The sequence below is a fragment of the Oculina patagonica genome, chromosome 9 (assembly GCF_052425735.1).
Source record: "Oculina patagonica isolate OP01 chromosome 9, crgOcupat, whole genome shotgun sequence".
Classification (NCBI taxonomy): Eukaryota; Metazoa; Cnidaria; class Anthozoa; order Scleractinia; family Oculinidae; genus Oculina; species Oculina patagonica.
In genome coordinates this window covers 28,584,101-28,604,013 of record NC_135766.1, presented here as the reverse complement: position 1 = coordinate 28,604,013, position 19,913 = coordinate 28,584,101, and the positions used below count along the sequence as shown (strand labels likewise).

General features: G+C 38.3%; 2 protein-coding genes across 3 annotated transcripts; one reads left to right on the top strand and one right to left on the bottom strand.

Moving 5' to 3' along the window:
• Nucleotides 1-220: 220 nt before the first annotated feature.
• LOC144664724 (C-type mannose receptor 2-like) lies at nt 221-8,719 on the top strand. The gene is made up of 5 exons (XM_078525929.1): nt 221-295; nt 2,066-2,497; nt 4,259-4,660; nt 6,705-7,106; nt 8,530-8,719. The coding sequence occupies exons 1-5, from the start codon at nt 229-231 to the stop codon at nt 8,565-8,567; spliced, it is 1,341 nt and encodes a 446-aa protein (XP_078382055.1). The 5' UTR covers nt 221-228; the 3' UTR covers nt 8,568-8,719.
• Nucleotides 8,720-11,500: 2,781 nt separating this feature from the next.
• Nucleotides 11,501-19,450, bottom strand: LOC144664802 (uncharacterized). 2 transcript variants are annotated; one of them, XM_078526020.1, is made up of 4 exons: nt 19,351-19,450; nt 14,517-14,633; nt 13,144-13,386; nt 11,501-12,653 (listed from the first exon to the last, which is right to left on the bottom strand). In XM_078526020.1, exons 1-4 carry the CDS (start codon nt 19,424-19,426, stop codon nt 12,316-12,318), a joined length of 774 nt encoding a protein of 257 aa, XP_078382146.1. In that variant the 5' UTR covers nt 19,427-19,450; the 3' UTR covers nt 11,501-12,315. The 2 variants fall into 2 exon arrangements, with proteins under 2 accessions (XP_078382146.1, XP_078382147.1); XM_078526021.1 differs by lacking the exon at nt 14,517-14,633 and having other exon boundaries at nt 19,351-19,437.
• Nucleotides 19,451-19,913: the final 463 nt, after the last annotated feature.

Sequence of the window (19,913 nt, the reverse complement as noted above, 5' to 3'; positions counted from 1 at the left end):
TGAAATAAATTTAACAAAATGGTGGCCTATTCAAGCATTTTATGATTATGCTCTGGAGGCTTGAACTATTGACATAGTTACTGGTTTAATTTGCGACTTACTTTTCATGGTCACTAGATTCTCAAGACGCGTACATCATTTATGATTGCACATGTACTCATAAGTTTCTCTCTTTAGCAAAAGAAATATTTTCAAAAATTCTAGCACGGCGAGTAAATCAAGCCGAGAATGGCTGTGGCGCGATGTTGTTTATTAGCTATGGCGTGCTTCCTGTTCTTAACTATCCAAGACGCTGGTAAGACTCATTTGCTTCTATTTGGTCATAAAAGTTTACCTTTTACATTTGCGTCCGCTGTTTAGTTTCACCGAACTGATACGGTGAGCTTTAAGACTGTAACTTCTGTGCGCGAAGGTGTTGTATTAGCATTAGTAACTTGCAAAATTTCGAGAGAAAAAAAAAATTAAAAAAGAGCTTTTTCTTACCGTATTGCCTTTAAAGGATTCTGCTAAGCATTAAAATGATACCTTACTCTATACAAGGAGGGTCATAGTAAATAATTAGTCTCGCAATAACGTGGATTTGTTAAGAGCACTAACGAATATAAGATGTAAAAAGTCTTAATATAATCCAAAACAGGTGAAGTTGAGATGCAAAATAATTTTCCAATTCAACTCTTCTTCCCCTTCGCCGTCGTGATTTCCGAAGGGTCTTGTTTGGGTTCCCAGAGGCCGTTTTGTAGTGGAACACGTTTACTTTGCTTATAGGAAAGGGCATAGACAGTTATTTTGTCCAATTTCAGCGAAAATTGCATAAATTGTCCCAGCTACTGGTACGTATCATAGTAAATCGGCAAATTTCCTCTCAAGAAATGCGTTTCAAATTTGATAACAAGCCATATAAGGCCATTCTTTGAACAATGACGCAACAGCTTCACACGAGGGATTTGTCGAAGTTTCCGATTAGCATACGAGCGGGAACTTTAAACACTCGGAAAGATTGAAGTGAAAGACAAATTCTACCCGGGCGGGTGACACTAGTAGGTTTTGTTCGGTGAAAATATCGACGACCCGGGGGAAGGTTAGGGGTGACGGTTGCATGAAGTTGAACAAGTGTAAATAAAAAATGTTAAGGTGGCTTAATACAGTTTTGAGAGGGCAAGTCAGTGCAATCTTCAACTCTCTTGTACAATCTCCAGAAAAGTTTTTTTCTTTCTCTTGTCACTATTTGTTACATTCTAAAACCATCTAATGCGATATTTGGAAAATAAAAATGCTAATAAACAGCTTAAATGGATGGCCGAGTGCTTGAGAGGGCAGTGGCACTAGTAGTTTAAACGGCGTTTTTCTCAAAATTTACCCGTACGACCCTACCTCAAAATTTCACAAATAAGAAATTGGCTTTGAATTATCATTCATGCAAAATAATGTAAAAATCTGTAAGACAGATTTTTCGCAAAATAGGAGACTGTGATATTTTGCCGATTTTTTAAAAAAACTCAAAATCTGTCTTACAGATTTTTTCAAAATTTTGGCTGTGATGTGGTTCAACCCTTAAATTTAGTTGTGAAAGTTTCATAATAGGTTGTACGGTAGGTTTTCGAGAAAATCTGGATCAAAATCTGGCTTTTACGACCTCCGAAGCGAATCAAATTGCGCGTGCGAGCGCGCGCTAATATGACGCCATGCATCGCGAGCGATAATGAAAGACAGATTTAGAAATTCTCTGTCGGTTGTTTATCCACCATTTTGTCGTTTTGTTCTCCGTCCCAAATTCGTATACAAATTTGGTAAAGCGCGATAAAACAGATGGAACTCTTTTTCGTTTCTGTTTAGAGTTGCTAGCGCCGTTTTAGTCCGCACGAGCAATAAAGACGTCAAGCAGAAAATCGTAGCGCGCGCTATTCAGCCACGTAAAAACTGTATTCAGCCACCTTAGAAAAGGTTTTGAGTTCTAAGCGTTGGTTTGCGTCTTCACAAATGTGAATAAAAGGCTTAGCAAGATTTGGAGCTCGAAGCGAGGGTTCACGTCCTTGTAAGTGTATCTGTTACTATTTATTCCGTACAGAAAGCGTTAATCCATGCCGTGGGAACTCCTGCTACTTTATCTCGACCGCTGAAGAAGGGCGCTCATGGGATAACAACCGAAAAACCTGCCACAGCAAAGGTGGTGACTTAGTTTCCATAGAAACCTTAGCGGAATGGCAGTTTATTAACGGAGAGATTCAAAAGAAAAGCATTGGAGGACCCAATGAATGGCACATTGGTTTGAATAAGGTGGGAGGGGTTTGGAAGTGGATAAATGATAGCCCATTTACCCTGGCAAGCAAATGGCAAACGTCAAAGGGAGAGCCATCTGGTGACGGAGATGTGGCTGTCATATCAAAGGATTACCCGCCTACTCATCAAGGCGAATTTAATGACCTTTCAAGAACGGTTAAGAGAGCCTTTATTTGCGAGTTACCCAAAGCAGGAGCTCATATTAAGCTTCAGCCCAAAGGTTAGTTGAAAAACGTTGAAGAAAAAAACACAAGTATCGAGTATCAGGAAGGAAAGAGACAAGGGCTAAGATAAAACCCTCTAATCTCAAGAGGGGGAAAAGTTTAGTTTGCTTTAATTTGTTGATAATGACTATCAATTTTAGGACATTAATTATACTTTGACATTCTTTTTTTTTAATTTGGTCTATATATAGCAATCTGCTATACTTTAACATCATGTTTCTCCACTTTCCCTCGCAAAAACGCAGTAAGGCCTCGGTTGCATAAAACGCCCGTAACACTTACGGGTATACGTATATGTACTCGTAATTTAAGTGACGGTTAAATCACTTTAGTGGTCCACTTACGAGATACTCGAAAGTGACTGCGAGAAATCCATCGTAAACAGCCTGCCTGCTCGGTTGTCGTTACTATCAAATGTTTGAAGATACTCGTGCTGCATTTTAAGAAGCGCATTTGTAAAGCTGCCTCCTGTTCTGTAAACAAACTGGTTATTATTCAAGCGGCACCCTGCGTTTTCTTTACAAAAGGTGTTTGCACCACTCGCTCAAATGTCCTAGCAATTACCGGTGTAACACAGATTCACCTAAAGTCCTTGTTGGATTGGAATGACTATTTTGGGGAGTGGATAGACATTAGCTTGCTTCCATGCACAGGGCCACCTTTGAGTTTACAAGGATAAGTTCCAAATTGCTTGTACTGCAGGTGCCAATATGACAGCGTTTTCCTTCCAGATCCAGAATGGTATGTTATCTGGTCCAGTAGCCGTTTGATTTGTTTTGAGCAGAGCATAATAAATCTGACTTAATGTGAGCTGTGGTACAGGAATGTCATTGAATCATTTCCCACAAGATTAACGTCGGCCTGCATCATTGTTATTGGACATCCATGTTATGGTCAATTCGATGTTTTCACCGCTCCCATAATAAATCTTGTTTAACCCCCAAAATTTGAGCTTAAGCTTTGTTTTCAATTTCTCTTGGGATTTACAAGACGTACAATCGTTCCCAGAGAAATTGAAAACAATGCTTATGCAAAAATTTTGGGGGGTAAACAAGTGCATTATGGGATCGTGAAAAAAACGTATTGTCGATATCGCGGGCTCACATGTACAGCTCATTGAATCCTTGTCTTTTTGAAGCTGATCACTGACCAGGTTATGGTTTTCCATTGAAACGCGGGCTCAATTTTTTATCTGGAGTAATGGCAGGATTTTGTGAACGCAATTTCTGCGATTGGAGTTGACGATTTATTTCGGCTGTGGAGGTGTATATGTGTGATAACTTAGGTAACAGTATTTTTAAATGAGAGTATTTTTGCAAAATGTTAAGATTAGAATCATGTAGAAAATAAGTTTGGAGCTCTGCTTCTAGGCTTAACTAAATCTATATATTACATAAAGGTCTTATTCCGCTTGTAACAGCTGGCTGTTCGAGGAAAAAAAATGTGCGTTATAAAACCTGAAGTCTTCAGTTTTTAACTACGGTTTACAGCAGTAGTGTTAAAAATCTAGCAGATGCCTATATCTAATCTGCGCTTTTAACGAACCTAAAGCTTGCACATTTCTGTAGGAGCAAAGAATCAATACAGTACTGGTATTTACACACACACACAAAAACGGTAATTCAACTTTGTCCCGCAACAACTTTGAATGTCATCGGTGAAAACATTAATTAGTCCGTTATTATTTCACAGTGTTTTTTTTAGCATTCTTGTTAAAACTTAGCTGACTTCATATCTGTTACTATCATTCTGTATAGGAAGCGTTAATCCATGCCGTGGGAACTCCTGCTACTTTATCTCGACCGCGGAAGAAGGGCGCTCATGGGATAACAACCGTAACACCTGCCAAAGTAAAGGTGGTGACCTAGTTTCCATAGAAACCTTAGCGGAATGGCAGTTTATTAACGGAGAGATTCAAAAGAAAAGCATTAGAGGACCCAATGAATGGCATATTGGTTTGAATAAGGTGGGAGGCGTTTGGAAGTGGATAAATGATAGCCCATTTACCCTGGCAAGCAAGTGGCAAAAGTCAAAGGGAGAGCCAAATGGGGACGGAAATGTGGCTGTCATATCAAAGGATTACCCGCCTACTCATCAAGGCGAATTTAATGACCTTCCAAGAACGGTTAAGAGAGCCTTTATTTGCGAGTTACCCAAAGGTAAGATGAAGAAAAAAACACAACCACAAATCGAAAAAATTGCTGTCTTTTTTTTTTTTTTTGCTCGAGCATCAGGAAGGAAATAGACAAGGACTAAGTTAAACCCTCTTGGTATATACCACACAAGTGAATAGTGCTTTCGCGCGTGCTGATTGGTTAACTCGGAGGTGATTAGCAAAATACTATTCCGAGCAGCTAAAGGGAAACAAACTGCCTTCGCGAGTCGCTTTGTTCACTGAAAGTCCGCCACTATTCACATCAACTTCGGTGAATAATTGTTAATTATCTCAAGAGAGGGGGGGGGTTAGTTTGCTTTAATTTGTTGAAAGACAACGACTATCAATTTCGGACATTACAAAATCTTGCGAAAAACTTCATTCACTTTCAAAATTTGCTCTATACATGAAGACCATCTGCTATACTTTAACTTTTTGTTTCTCCACTTTACCTCGCGCTAACGCAGCAGAAAACCATGATATTTCTTTGGAACTCAGTAAAACGTCTTAACTGTCGAGTAAATCTCGACAATACTTCACCCTTACCAGCCCTTACGCATTGCATTTTCAAGGTAATCGATTTGGAACAGTTTAGGCTTAGCTTATATACCGCCCAAGGTAAATACAGTTATCTTACTATATGGAATTGTGGTACTAAAGAGTTGTTTAGTACATGAAAAAGATATAATAAGCAGAAGACTGATGTATTGTTTTTAAAATATAGTATCATCATTTATTAAATTGTTATTAAAAAACATGATTAACTTTTGAACGTTTACCTTGACGACTATAATAAAAATAATAGTTTTGAAATGCAAAATCTGTTATTTTTATAAATGAATCGAGCTATTATAATTAATCAATTTTCATAGTATATGCAGATGTCTTTTTTAACTGCAATTAGATAACATTGTATCGATAACCACATTTAGAAGCTGGATTGAGCTCGCAGGTTTTCTCTGGTTCGGTAGTATTTTCCGAGTTCTTTTACTTATAGCGGAGCTCCAGGGTGCGTAGCGCACCAGTGAAGCACCATAGGTAAGAAAATTTGATAAACCCATCAAGGCGAAAAAAAATGGTTATCGAGTGAGTGTAGGTTCGCGGGTGCCTTCAAACTCTCGAGAGGGATAAGGGAGTCACATGGCAACCTGACCGAGGGGAGCAGAACGTCATCTAATCATTTCCCGTCTGCTTGTATCTTTGTTATTGGACATCCATGCTATGGTCAATTGTCCATATAGCGGGATCAGGTGTACAGCTCATCGAGTTCTTGTGGGTCTTTTTTGAAGCCGATCACTGACCAGGTTATGGTTTCCCATTGAAACGCGGGCTCATTTTTTTGGTCTTGGGTAATGACAGGATTTTGTAAACGCCATTTCTGCGATTGGAGTTGACGACTTATTTCGGCTATGGATCTTTCTTGAGTTGTATACGTTTAATAACTTAAATAACAGTATTTTTAAATGAGAGATTTTCATAAAAATTTAATATAAGAACCATGCAGAAAATAAGCGTGCAGCTCTGCTTTTAGGCTTGACTAAATCTATATATTTCGTTCAGGTCTTATTCCACTCGTGACAGCTGGCTTCTGTTCGAGGAGAAAAAATGAGCGTTATGAAACCTGTAGTCTTCAATTATTATTTTTTTCTACACATTGATTCGAATGACTAATATTGCAAATTTCAAATTTTTTGTTGAATAGTCTTCTAACTGAACGGTTTTCGGTTCTTCTAATGATTAATTCATTTCTTTCAGCAGACAAGTTTTTAATACGGTTTACAGCACTTGTGTTAAAAATTTAGCAGATGCTTATCTAATCTACGGTTTTAGGGAGCCCAAAGCTTGTATATTTCTGTAGGAGCTAAGAAGCATTACAACACTGGTATTTTCACAAACATTAATTGAACTTTGTTCCGCAACAACCTTGAATGTCATCGGTAAAAACATCAATTAGTCCGTTATTAATTTCACAGTGTTTTTTTATTATTATGTTAGCATTCTTGTTAAAATTCAGCTGACTTCATATCTGTTACTATCATTCTGTATAGGAAGTGTTAATCCATGCCGTGGGAACTCCTGCTACTTTATCTCGACCGCAGAAAAAGGGCGCTCATGGGATAACAACCGAAAGATATGTCAAGGCAAAGGTGGTGACCTAGTTTCCATAGAAACCTTGGCGGAATGGCAGTTTATTAACGGAGAGATTCAAAAGAAATGCATTGGAGTACCCAGTGAATGGCATATTGGTTTGCATAAGGTGGGAGGTGTTTGGAAGTGGATAAATGATAGCCCATTTACCCTGGCAAGCAAGTGGCAAACGTCGGCGGGAGAGCCATCTAATGACGGAGATGTGGCTGTCATATCAAAGAATTACCCGCCTACTCGTCAAAGCGAATTTAATGTCCTTGTAAGGAGGCATACGAGAGCTTTTATTTGCGAGTTACCTAAAGGTAAGATGAAAAAACAACAACCACAAATCATAAAAAACAAGGGATTAGCATGAGCTGTTTGAAGTATTGTACATTAACCCTCGAACGTACAAGGAAGGGGGTTTAATGCCACCCCCCTCCCATGAATATTTTTCAAAATTTTGAAAAGAGGATCTACTCTAAAATGCTGAAACGTTCAGTAGCTGTTTATTAATCACTTGCAGCAATTTTGATAAGTCAACCATGTGTTATAATTACAAGCAGATCTGGCCTAAAATCGTCATTTTTAACATTTTTTATTAATTGTTCCCGTTTTTTGAAACAACATTCGTACGATTAAGATATAAAAGGTAAAATATTCTCACTACCTACAATACTTATGTATAGACAATGAGATATGGAAGGGTGAAATGCACACAGCGGTCAAACGCAGCGCGCGTGCGCAGTTTCTGTGCAATTCCCTCCAAAATTCTCCATACAGTCTTAAATTTTCCGAAAACTTTCGCTTTAAAACCAAAAGTTAACGCCTTCCCTGGAAAGTTAAGGTTTATACGCCGCTTATTAGATTGGAAATTCGATAATTCATCTTCACTGAGTGTCCCAGCTTGAATTGTTCTTTCACCGTACTATTTCTTTAACGATTTTTTTACAAAAGTTTGCCCACTTTCGAGACAAAAGTTCGAGGCGGCGAAGACCGGATGTGACGTCAACTTTTGCGTTTGGCCGCTGTGTGGGTGAAATGTTCAAAAAAAAGAACAGTTCAAGCTGGGACACTCAGTGGAGATGAATTATCAAATTTCCAATCCATAAGCGGCGTATACTTAACTTTCCAGGGACGGCGTTAACTTTTGGGTTTAAAAGCGAAAGCTTTCTGAAAATTTAAGACTTTGTATGGAGAATTTTGGCTGGAATTGCACAGGACCTGCGCACGCGCGCTGCATTTGACCGCTGTGTAGGTGAAATGGGTCCCTGCCTACGCGAGTGGACAGCGGTATACTCACATGCGTTAAAGGTAGTGCACCGCGTCATGGCTGGGGGCTGGGTGGGTGGGTCGCTGTCTTAACTCTGAGATGTTGTTTGACAAATATACACAATACAAAGAAAGGTGGTAGTATATACAATGCTAAGAATTGTGGGATATCTATTGTTATGGAAATATTCTTGTGTTATTTCTGGTACTGAGAATAGTAAAATAAAATATAATTAAAAACTATTCTAAAAGGTGGGTCTTTAACAATGATTTGAATCTATTAAAATGTCTGTCGTTGCGTTACTCTTTTGGTTAATTGTTTCATAATTTTGGAGCAGCCGCCGCTAAAGCACGGTCTCCTAGTGTCTTTGTAGTCAAACATTTTGGGAGGCTGCAGAAGCAAACCTCTTGTTGTTCTACGTTTATATGGGTTGCTATCTTTAATGCTAACCAGTTCACTATGCTTTATTACAGCTGCCGGTGGAGATGCGGGAGGAAGTGCAGGGCAGTGATATTAAATGGCCACTCATAGACATAGACACTCTATATAAACCTCATATAAAGAGAAGAGAAATAGAACAGTAGCTAGTTTCCAATATATCGCTGTAGTGGCAAGTGAACATAAGATAATATAACAATAAAGTGTTGTTCGCTAAAAGAGAAACCCGACTTCAGGTTTACTTCTCTTTAAACCTTTAAAGTACTTCCATAACAAAATTTTTGATATTTATTCCTGCAAATTTAATTCAATTCTTTTTTTTAACTTCGGACTGCGATGTTTGGCTTTCCGGATGCTCGCTGGACTCAAGTCACAAGCCATGCGGCCCACACTGCCGGAGTTTATCCCGGTTTCCGTAGCATTAATTTTAGTGGCTAGGAATATTTCTAGATCTACTCCCCCTGAATGCGATGCTAGTCCATCAGACGGTACCCCCACCCAGTATTATGTTGTAACAAATTTACAGTCATGCAAATAAAGCTTGTTGTTGTTGTACTCATTTCTACACCTGGGGGGAGAGAAGCATTATGAGAGTAGTGTCTTGCCCAAGAACACAACACAGTTACCCGCCCCTAGGCACGTTTTTTTACGTGCCTAGCCTCCGTCTTCACTAGCATTGTAACACGAGACCTGCTGTCACGCGAAATTTGTAATTAAATGAAAACTTTTCCCGAGGAAAACAGCTCAGAGAGTCTCAATGTTTCCCGAGGCGAAGCCGATGGAACCACTGAGATTCGAGGGAAACAAAATTAACTGGTTTCCCGAGGGAAGAGTCAGTTTGTGTTTTGTTATATGGCATTACGAAGACTTAGGAACCGGTCATAAAGTACAGAGGGGGGTGGCCTATGAAAAATTGGCTTTTCTGTGCCACTCCAGGGATGAGCCGCCCCGATTTTGTCAAATAATTCGGGGTTGGGCCACTGAAAATCAGTACTTAAAAAGAAAAAAATCGTTGCCCCCCCCCCCCCCCCTGTACTTTATACCGGTCCCTTAGAAAAATAGCGCTAGTCGATCAACATTTTGTGGGCAACATTGTAATGTTACCCTCTGACGTCATAGATTTTGCAATGTTACCCGCTCAGTGACTTTTGGCGCAGAACAGTTTTTATTGTTAGATGTCATGTGACCTCGAATTAGCCAATACGAGCACGCGCTGTTGGAAAAAATTTCCAGCTATATTACCAATAATATTACTTGCATAACTCTGTATTCTTGTTATTTACATAACTCGTTGGTAAACGTAGGAATCGGTCTCGTGAGAGAAAACTTTTCAATTTAGTCAGGAGACAATTATTTTCTCAGAAATCGGTTTATTTTGAGAAGAAAACCGAGCGACAGATATGTCATGGCGTTATCCCAGCCGTTCCAAAAAAGTTTAGATCATTACCACGCTAAGGACCTGATTACATGGCGATTTTCAGCCCGGGCTGAAATTTCAGCCCGGTTTGCCGGACTGAGATTTTTGCTCGGCTTCCAAAACAAATTTTCCTAAAAACACGTTTGCGATTATAAGGAGAGAGTTTCTGCCCTGGCTGAATTTCACCCCGGGCTGAAATTTCCAGCCCGCTTTTTTGAAACCGGGCTGGAAATCTCAGCCTGGGCAAACGGGCTGAAAAACGTCATGTAATCGCATTCAAATTTAAGCCCAGGCTGAAAGGTGAGCTTACGAATGCGCAGTGATAATTTTCATCGAAAGAAAATGGCGGCTATGATAATTTTTCAGTTTTAAAAGTGCTTAGCCCGGGCTTAAATTCGCCATGTAATCGCAACAAAATTCCAGCCCGGCAAACCGGGCTGAACTGTTCAGCCCTGGCTGAAATTCGCCATATAATCAGGCCCTAAGAAATCGGCCGCGGACGCCATCTTGGCAGACAAAATATACCCGAAAGACAAAAGGGGAAAAAATTGCACAATAATCTAATGATATTTACGATTGTACGTAAGCGAAAATAAATAAATGCTGGCCGTGGAATTATTTACACTTGCAGCGTACAGTTACAAAGGCAATATATTTCTCTGTTTCGATGAAATATAAACTGATTTCAGTAAATTTTACTTTTCTCACCATGTATGAAACGAAAACGGATTCATCTGTCCAAACTTCATTCAAAACCTTGTTTTATTTAATGGCCTGCCTACATTTTGCACATTATGTTACTTGGAGTAGTTTCTAAAATATCCTCCGAGGATCGACGAAAGAGGAGTTAAAAGACGAGAAAGACAATGGCCGCGCGGAAACTGAATAACTATGTCTTTGCCTTAAAAAAACCTGAACCGAAGAATTAAAGGAAGAATGAGACCTGGATATTTTGATTATTTTGGTTTTACTCGGAATATCTTTATCCTTCGGGCTAATGTAATGGTCGCTTTTAAAACATTACTTGTAAAGCCAACTGAGATCCGGCAGTAATTTAGCTATAGCTAGCCCATAGCTAGTCTCCTGATTTTTCCTTTTGATCGTGTACATGCACTACTGGCTGGATTAGCACAGGCATACCAACCCTTGTTTTTGTGGTCACAGGCCTTTTAAGAATGTTACCTTTTTTTTCGGAAAAAGTTATCATGAATGTGTAAAAAGGTTTTGAAAAAAAAAAAACATTTACGTATTTCAAAGACGGCAAATCGCTAGTGATCAAGACATGTCAACTTCTTTGTTCACACTCGATCTTGCGTTATCTCCCGTGACATTGCGTGACATGTATAAAAATATTTCACTGTCAGTGCTGAAGAGGAATGACGGCTAATTAGTACTTTCTGCGACAATTTCATCATTAATTTTTCTGTGTTCCTAAATCGTAGATTTGACTGGTTTTTGTTGCTAGTTATTCAAATAATTTGGTTTTTCCTTTCCATCTAGCCAAATATTTAACTAAATGTTGTGTTGATTTAGAAAGACAAAGTGAAGGTAACCACATAAGGAACTCTTTTTCTCTGCCGGGTGAGGGACAGTGACAGAGACAAGAACGGAGACAAAGACAAAAAAACACGTTATTTTCACCCCGCTCTATTTTATCATTTCACACCTTTATGACCATTGTTTCCAAAAAATTCAGCAATTATTTCTGCGATAGCATAATTAATACAGCATAACTGAAATAAACCCACTGTTCAGTTCGCAACCGCACAAAAACTAATCATACTCGATCTCTTTTGCTCAATCTTTAACTTGAACAAAACAAGATAACTACCTTGGAGCCTTAATTAACATATAAGCCTATCTTGATAAAGTATAATTCTTAAGTGACTTCCGAGGAATTTAATCAGGAAAACCCGATTTGTTTAGAGCCCAAATTAACCGATTAATTATTTGGTTATCTAGCTGATACCTTGAGCCAAGGAAACCTACTTCTATTTTCCTTAGCACGAACACTATGCCAGGCTGACCACTCTTAAATCAACAAAATTTTAAGACAACCTTAATGTCCCGAGAACATCACGATAATATCACGCTTTCGTCCCAACAAAACCAAATAATGTAAACTTTCTTTGTTGCAATTATTTTCCAAGTGTATACCATAGGTTGCCGAGTCGCTTAACTAATGTCATGCGATCATATTTTTAAAACGAAAAAAAAAAACTTTTATCAACCGACAAACCAAATAACTAGATTTGTTAATATTGGATTGAAATATTAAGATACTGAATTTTTCTGATATTGTAATTTTTAAGTTTCAAGGGTTTATATTCCACTAATAAAATTCCAAAATTTATTTTTTTTGTGCAGGGCGTGTAAAGCTAAGACTCCGAACTCTGCGATTTCTTCAGGTTGTTTCATAAAAGACTTCCACTTCGTCAGGTTGAAAGTTGATACTACCCGCCAGGAATGACCGGGCGAAGGAGGAACCAAAGCTGTAACCAGATGGCGGGCTGTAGGTCCATCCAGGGTTTGCATATGAATTAGTGTTGGATGAGGCGTTGTCAGCAATGTAAAAAGAATGACCTCCTCCAAATATTGGTCCATGGGAAGAGCAACTGTTGATGGAATGGGCTCTAAAATAGCTATACGGTCCTGTTTGATCTAGTTTTGTTGGCTGCCAACCAGGCTTATTAACCAAAGAGAAAATGAATGCTGCTGAATCGTACCAATACTGACAACCGCCTAATAGGGAATAAGTAATGAAAAATATTAAAAAAAATTTGATGATTTCTACAATTTGGAATTTGGAATTTGTCTCAAGGTTTGACCCGGGGGGGGTGGGTACCCCCGAAATCAGTGGTGCTGGCATGTGGCCTGCTTCTTAAAACTTTCACCTTATTTGGGAATTAAATTTGTTTTTTAAAAAATAGATACCTCTTTAGACCTCTAAAATTAATACACGGGTCAGATTCATAAACTCGGCTACCCAGGAATGCTTAACTGATGATCAACTGGAAGTTGATAAAGGTAAATACTCCGCCGTAGCAAATGTGTAAAACTTGACGTTTCGAGCCCTTTTGAACTAAAGGGCGACGTTACTCTACACCAATCTTGCCTTAAAGATGCCCTTTCATAAAGCATGCTAAAGATTGTGGCCATTTTGTGTAGCCATATTTGTTTTACCTTCTAGTATGCGCATGTATTAAAGCAATATCATAATCATGTCACTTACTACTAGTCCATGGGATGTTGGTGTACCCTCCAAAGATGTAATTGTTGACACGTACGATCGTAACAGTGGGGCCTTTATCATCACAGTTGGTATGAAAAGTTGCTGCAGCCCAGCCATCCTCCGACGCACGCCAACAGCGCTTCCACTGAGTGTTGCTTTGCACGACAGGCTCTAAAAATTCACCTAAAGCCTTTAGATAACTGGGGTCCGCTTTCAAGATTTCTGAATCCTCTAAACCAGATGCTGAAAAAGAGAAGGGGACACATTGAACGCATTTTAAACAACTGTTAGATTTAGACGTTAGATGCGTTTAAACAAAGGTAAAGTCCTTCTGCCAAAGTGGTATGGCTGCCGGCTCGATTTCCGCAGCTCTCTCAGGTCCGGAGCGTGCGCTCATTTCCTTAACAGCGGCTGGTTATCGAGCCAAGTATGGCCGTGTCTCGAGCAGTTTGTCTTTGAAAAGTCATTTATAAATGTCCCTTGATTAACAGCAACCTTAGCTGAACTGATTAAAAAAATAATTCAACTGGCGATCATTTTTACATCAAAATAAACCAGAATACATATTCTAAATTAAGCAGAACAAACGCAATAGCAAATCACGTGATTGACAATAGATGCATCTGACAAAATCAACAAGGGTATTGGAATATAAATTCCAAAAGCATGGATGACCACGATAAAGAAAAAAACAGAGGAGAATTGTGCAACAGCGAACCACGAAGCTAAGGGAACAACCAACTGAAACAGCGAGGATCGAAAAAACCCAATCACAGCTGCTGAAAACCAGCCAATCACAGCGGGGAATCGTGCTTTATAACGTTCCTCGTATAACTAGTTAACCTCAACGCCTGATGAAGACTAGCAGTATGCAGTCGAAACGTGACTTTACAAGTGACTACATCGTGAGTCAAACCACAATATATTATAAACCTATTAGAAAAGAATGTAGAGGTGACGAGGATAGCGTCTGCCAATATGCATGGCAAGTTTAATCACGTTAGTCGAATACTCTAAGCAGCAATTAATGAATGTAGGAGTTGTTGTGTCAAATAATAATAAAAACAATGATGATGATGATGATGATGATGATGATGATGATGATGATGATGATGATGATGATGGAAGTTAAATTTCATCTGAAGGACCGATCGGCGAAATCATAGAAGGAAGACGCTGATATAAAGGATATGTTTCTCGTCGCTCGTTTTTACTGCTTTATTTGTTATAATTAAAGGGTTATGGATAACTTAATACATTACTCACTCCCACAACCATACTGTCTTGTCCTAAATATATATTTTATCATATCCTTTATTGAAACACCGTGATCAGATTTTAAGCACAATGCTTGTCGGATCAGGTCTATTTACCTTTGCATTCTTCCAGTGTTTTTATCTTCTCTTTCAATACTACCATGCTCATTTCCATTCTGTTTAGTTCTTCCAAGATCGTTTCTTTTATTGTTGTCCTTCGTTGCAGCCGATTACCTGTTTACGCAAGGACGGGTTAAAGTTCTTGTATCAGAATAAACGACAACAAAACAACAAATTCAAGTAGTCAAACTACGTCAAAAAAGTGATTCGGTCATGAATCTCATTGTGTCTGACGAAAACATGCATGCATTATGCCAATTTCAAATTAGCAAATTATTATAGTAAATGTAAGACGTTTGTTTTTAGAATAGCTTCACCTGGCCGGTGACCACTGGTAGCCTGTGAGCAGGTTCTCTTTTCGGCGGCAACGTGAATCTCTCTTCGAGCGCCGAAGGCGCGAGTTTCGCGGTTTCACTCGCCAAAACTCACGCCGTCAGCATTCGTGGGATCGCGTCTTTTGCGCTCGAAGCGAGATTCACGTTGCGCCTGAACAGAGAGCCAGCAAGCAGGCTACTTCACTGGTAAGAATTTTCACTGCCTTTGGTAGTCTTGATTCTGAAAAAAGAATTACACAGACAATAACGTGGTAAAATTGGCCGTAAAAACCGCCATTTTGAAAATGGGGCTTGACGACAAGTACATATTATCTGCAATTGATTAATGAGAAATTAGCCCCCATATAAAAACAAAAAAGTGATCTTAGATTCCAGAACAGGAAAACATGAGTCACGTCATAAGGTGGGTTCATACTAGCGAAGTAAGTATACCTTAAGTATGCTTGAATCTTACTTCTGATGTGAACGGGTCTAATTTCAACGTAAGTAGCCTACTTTGTATCCGTGACAACGCATCTTAAATTTCAAAAGAGTCGAGGTATAGAACCATCCATACCATCGAACTTACGCACTATCAAAACAAATTCATGAAATTGAATGTCAATCAAATGCGTTTTAAGGCTAGCTCGACACGCACATCATCAAATTTAGCACTGGATTTGTAAACTTTAAAAAATCTACGGCAAACCACAGAACCAGTTTTTGGACGTGGGAAAACCAAGCTTTTCTTTTGCGTTGCGCGTTTTGTTGATTTATTTGGCTGTTAAGGTCTGTAAAACACCGGGAAAACCATCAATATAATATATACCAAAGCAGTGGTTTAAAACTTCCTCCGATAACGAAAAATTCTTAGTGCAGTAGTAAATCTTTCTGTCGAAGTTTTTATATAAATAAAGAAGCGAAACAAGAAAAGAATTTTGACCTTTCAAGGTTGCGTTATGTAAGATAGACGTTAACATTTTTGGCGCTCTTTCTCAAATTCTTGAATATTTTTCTGTCACCTGAAACATACTTAGAACATTAAATGTGGACGCTTATCGGCATAAGTTTACATAAGTGATCTGAAGTATACTTGAGCTCTTTAATTTTTATACTTAGGGAATACTTACAAAGCTAGTATTTTGTTTCGTTTAACGTGTCAATTGCAGCTTATGACCTTTTTCTACAACTGTTAAAACGGAGACTTTGGGAAAGGAGAGAGTGTTAGAAAATAAGTTATTGGATTCGATTAGAAAAACACGCATAACCATAACATCCGAAAACTCTAACGATCACGGGAAGCTTATTTGAAGATGATATAATGTGCATTTTCTGACTATAAGTGAACATAATTCGAAATCAATGAAGCAGACGGCATTTGACCTTAGTACTACTAGCTCATACCCATGCCGGGTATCGAATGCCGTTTATGAAATGTGACTCTTAAATGTAACGCAAAATTTGTTAAAGCAGCAACAACAACAGGATATCTTAAAATAAATATAAGGTTCCTGTAAGATCAAATGAAAATTCCTAAAATTCTGGCGAGTTAACGTTGTCAGCTACTTAAAAAAAATATTAAAGAGGCGCTTGTTAAACGTCATCACTTCTGCATGCATTGCGTGCCGTTTATTTGAGACGGTGCGCTGTTTCAAGAAGATTTGCTAATCAAAACTTTGTCAGGGTCACCTCTGCAGGGTTAACTCAGCAGATTTCTTACCATAAACAACCTTTATCGCGAAAGGAGAGAATTATGTCTTAAATAATCATTGATCGAGCCAACTTAACAATATAGTTTTTTTGGCATGAATTGCAGTCACGCGCGCACATAAAAGCATGTTATCTCGGCGGTATAGTTCGATTTGTCTTAATTTCCAGCAGCGTCGTTCAGCGAAGATATAGTTAAAAGACCACTATTATGTTTTAAGAGACCGAAATAGATCGAATTTATGTGTTGTGAAATAGATCTTTGTAGTTAACGTCGGAATGCTCTCGGATGCTTTCACTGATTTCCTCATCGCCTTGCTCGGATGTGACAGGCAACATGTACATGCGCGTTTTCCGCTGCTAAATAGGCTGCTTTTTTAGGATCCTCGACATGATTCCGACTCTTTGCATCAAAAATGGATAATACTTAGAATTTGGAAAAACGTGCTTTTTTTTTCCTCGTACGATATTCTTAGAAATCTAATGGCCAAGCTGGAAATGGTAAAAGGTTTTAAAATTGGGTTTTGATGACGATATCGTAACTTGTAAACAAAAGTACGTTTTCTGAAGTAAAATTCTTAGTTAGTGCAAGCAGGTCGTGATTTGCAGGTCAGTTGAAGTCCTTTTGAAATCAATCAAGTGTTTCGTACGTGCATCACAAAACGAATAAAGATTCTTACGCAAATGGTTCTTATTCCTAAGCGAGCTCAAAACATAAATGGCTTAGTATGGTTGGACTTGTTGTGCACATAACGCTATTTTTTTTCCTGTTTTCCCTTTCAAGTCACGTAAATACAAACTTTAATATAAATATAGTTAAGTGCAAATACCTTTTATTATGAAAGAACTTCAGATGTTTTAGAAATGTAAATCGTACGACCGAAAATATAAAATCGATGCATATAGGCGCGCATAGAGAAACTAAACTTTATTGTGACCGTGTGTGTGTCTGTATGTATATGTAATCTGTAGGTCCAAATGTTATGAGAGACGGCTGTTTAAAGTCTGTCAGGAGGATGTGATAATCAGAACCAAGGGTCAACTCTGTTAAAGCATGATTCTACACATAAACAGCATTTATCACGAAAGGAGAGGATTATATCTTACACAAACATTTATTTGAGCCAAATTAACTATTGAATGACAAACGTGCTATGGCATGAAAGTATAGTCTATTTTTGTTTTTGCTCTTTGGTCACCAGATGAAAATTTAATTAAAAATATTTCCGTCTTATTGTCTAGCAGCGGTATTCTGAGCGGATCTCGCATGAAGACGTTATTCCAGTATTTTCAGAGACCGGGGTTGAGCGGGTTTGTGTCGTTTGACGTAGATAAGGGTTCTTCAGGACCAAATGCTGTGTTGCTTTCTCTAATTTCCGCATCGTCTGTCTAATGTGACAGGCATGCTTAATAGACTGACTTCTTCATGGGTCAAGATTTCAACCGTTTTGCATCAAAATCCCTGCAAATGCTCAAGGCGTATTGAGTATATATCTGCATTGTGTATTGGTTCATATTGTTCTTATAAATCAAGGCATTTGACGCGCACAAAAAAAGGTGATCCAGCCGAGTTCAGCCAATGGATTATCAAAGCAGATAGTCTAATGTGGATACACTAAAGTGCCAGATTCCCGAAGACAATATAAAATTGGAGAGGTCGGAAGCCAGATATGGAAACGATGAAGAAGGGTTCTAGAGAGAAAGATACACAGCACCCTCCTTCAATCCTGGCAGTGGAATATGGCTTTGGTTAAGATTATCTCGCGTTTAGTTAATATCTTTATGTCTTTAGGATAAGACCTACAAAGAATTTTGTGTTTTTTTTTTAATAGAAAAGGTGAATGTTTCTTTTGAAATGTCATTTAAACCGGACCCGGAAACCTGTCTCGAATCCGCGCACTCCAGAGTGAGCTTTATTGTCAGCTAACAACGTTTGACTGAAATGGACCAAAATGAACTTTTTGTATTCCAGGGAGAACGAAAGGCAAACGATAAGAAACAACTACAACTTTGAATCTCGACAGTAAAGCATTACTAAGAATTTTAACTTTTTTATGTTTATTTTTCCGGTTATAAGATCCTCAAAGGGCCGGGGCGTGTTTGAGCTTTCATACAAGGTTGAGCGACTGAAACAAATTCATTATTGTGCAACTTAGAAAGTGATTTTCCAAAATTCGTTTTCAATGATTTATATAGCGTTTTGTTTGGTTTACACGAAGAATATTTAAGATCCTAAAGTCTCTAGCTTGCGAACGTACCGAGCTAATGACGAAGACCTCAATGCAAAGCATGAGAACCATAAATAACATGAAGCGCGAATAATGAAAGATTAATACATGAAACAGCCTTTAAATTCAATCGCAACAGGCCGAAGGATTGTCTCTGATTTCTTATCTATTATCTAGTTTAAAAAATCTTTCCATAAGGGGGGCGTGTGATGGAGTTTTCATTAGTGTATCTGGATTGAAAAAAATCGTTGTCTCAATGCCGAATTCAAAGTTGCGCGTTACGAAAGCGAAATATCTGCCATTACATGTTTTCGTCAGTTTCCTTGTAATAAAAAGGCCCCGGTGATAAATCGCAAAAGGAAAAAAAACTGAAAGGACAAAAAATTAAAAAAAAAATTAAAACGACAACAAATCGATTTCTGAAGCAGTATACTCGAGATATTGATCACATTTGGTTAAGATAGACTCAACGTAAATGCATTTCAATTTTCAATGAATAAAATAATGCAAAATAAAATTCTTCGCAAAACATGTAAAATACAAAATAACTCTACAAAATGACGAAAATAATCAAAGCCTTACCTTTCACTGCAAAAGAGAGATTTCCAAGGACGACCAAAATCAGCAGAACTGACAGTGAAGAAGATGCAGGATTCATTTTGAAGCGCGTCTTTGACCACTGTATCGCTATGTGATATGTTCTCCGAAAATGTAAGTTTCTTGTATTAGTTCAACGAAGTTCTGATTGGTTTAAATCTGTTAGCTACGTCAAAGATATATCATGTCATAAGAGAACAACCAGGAAATTTTTAGAATTATTTCACAAACAATGTAAATTTCCTGTGCACGTGAACAATAAGCATGTGATATTTTAAGAACTGAATGTTCAAGCCTGTTACAGCGGTTTAAAGTACAACAAGATATCGGAGATGAACAAGGAAGTTTTGACATCGTCCCATTAAAAAAGAAATAAAACCGAGTTTAATTTTTCTTTTTATGTTTATCATGAATTATTATTGAATTTCTTTTGCGTTTTTTGTGTACGTTAGGAATCACAGTATGGCTTTTTGCACCATGCAAGCTAGCTAAGCGCTGTGCAGGTGATAAATAACCCTGTGATATTTTAAGAAATACATGTCCAAGCC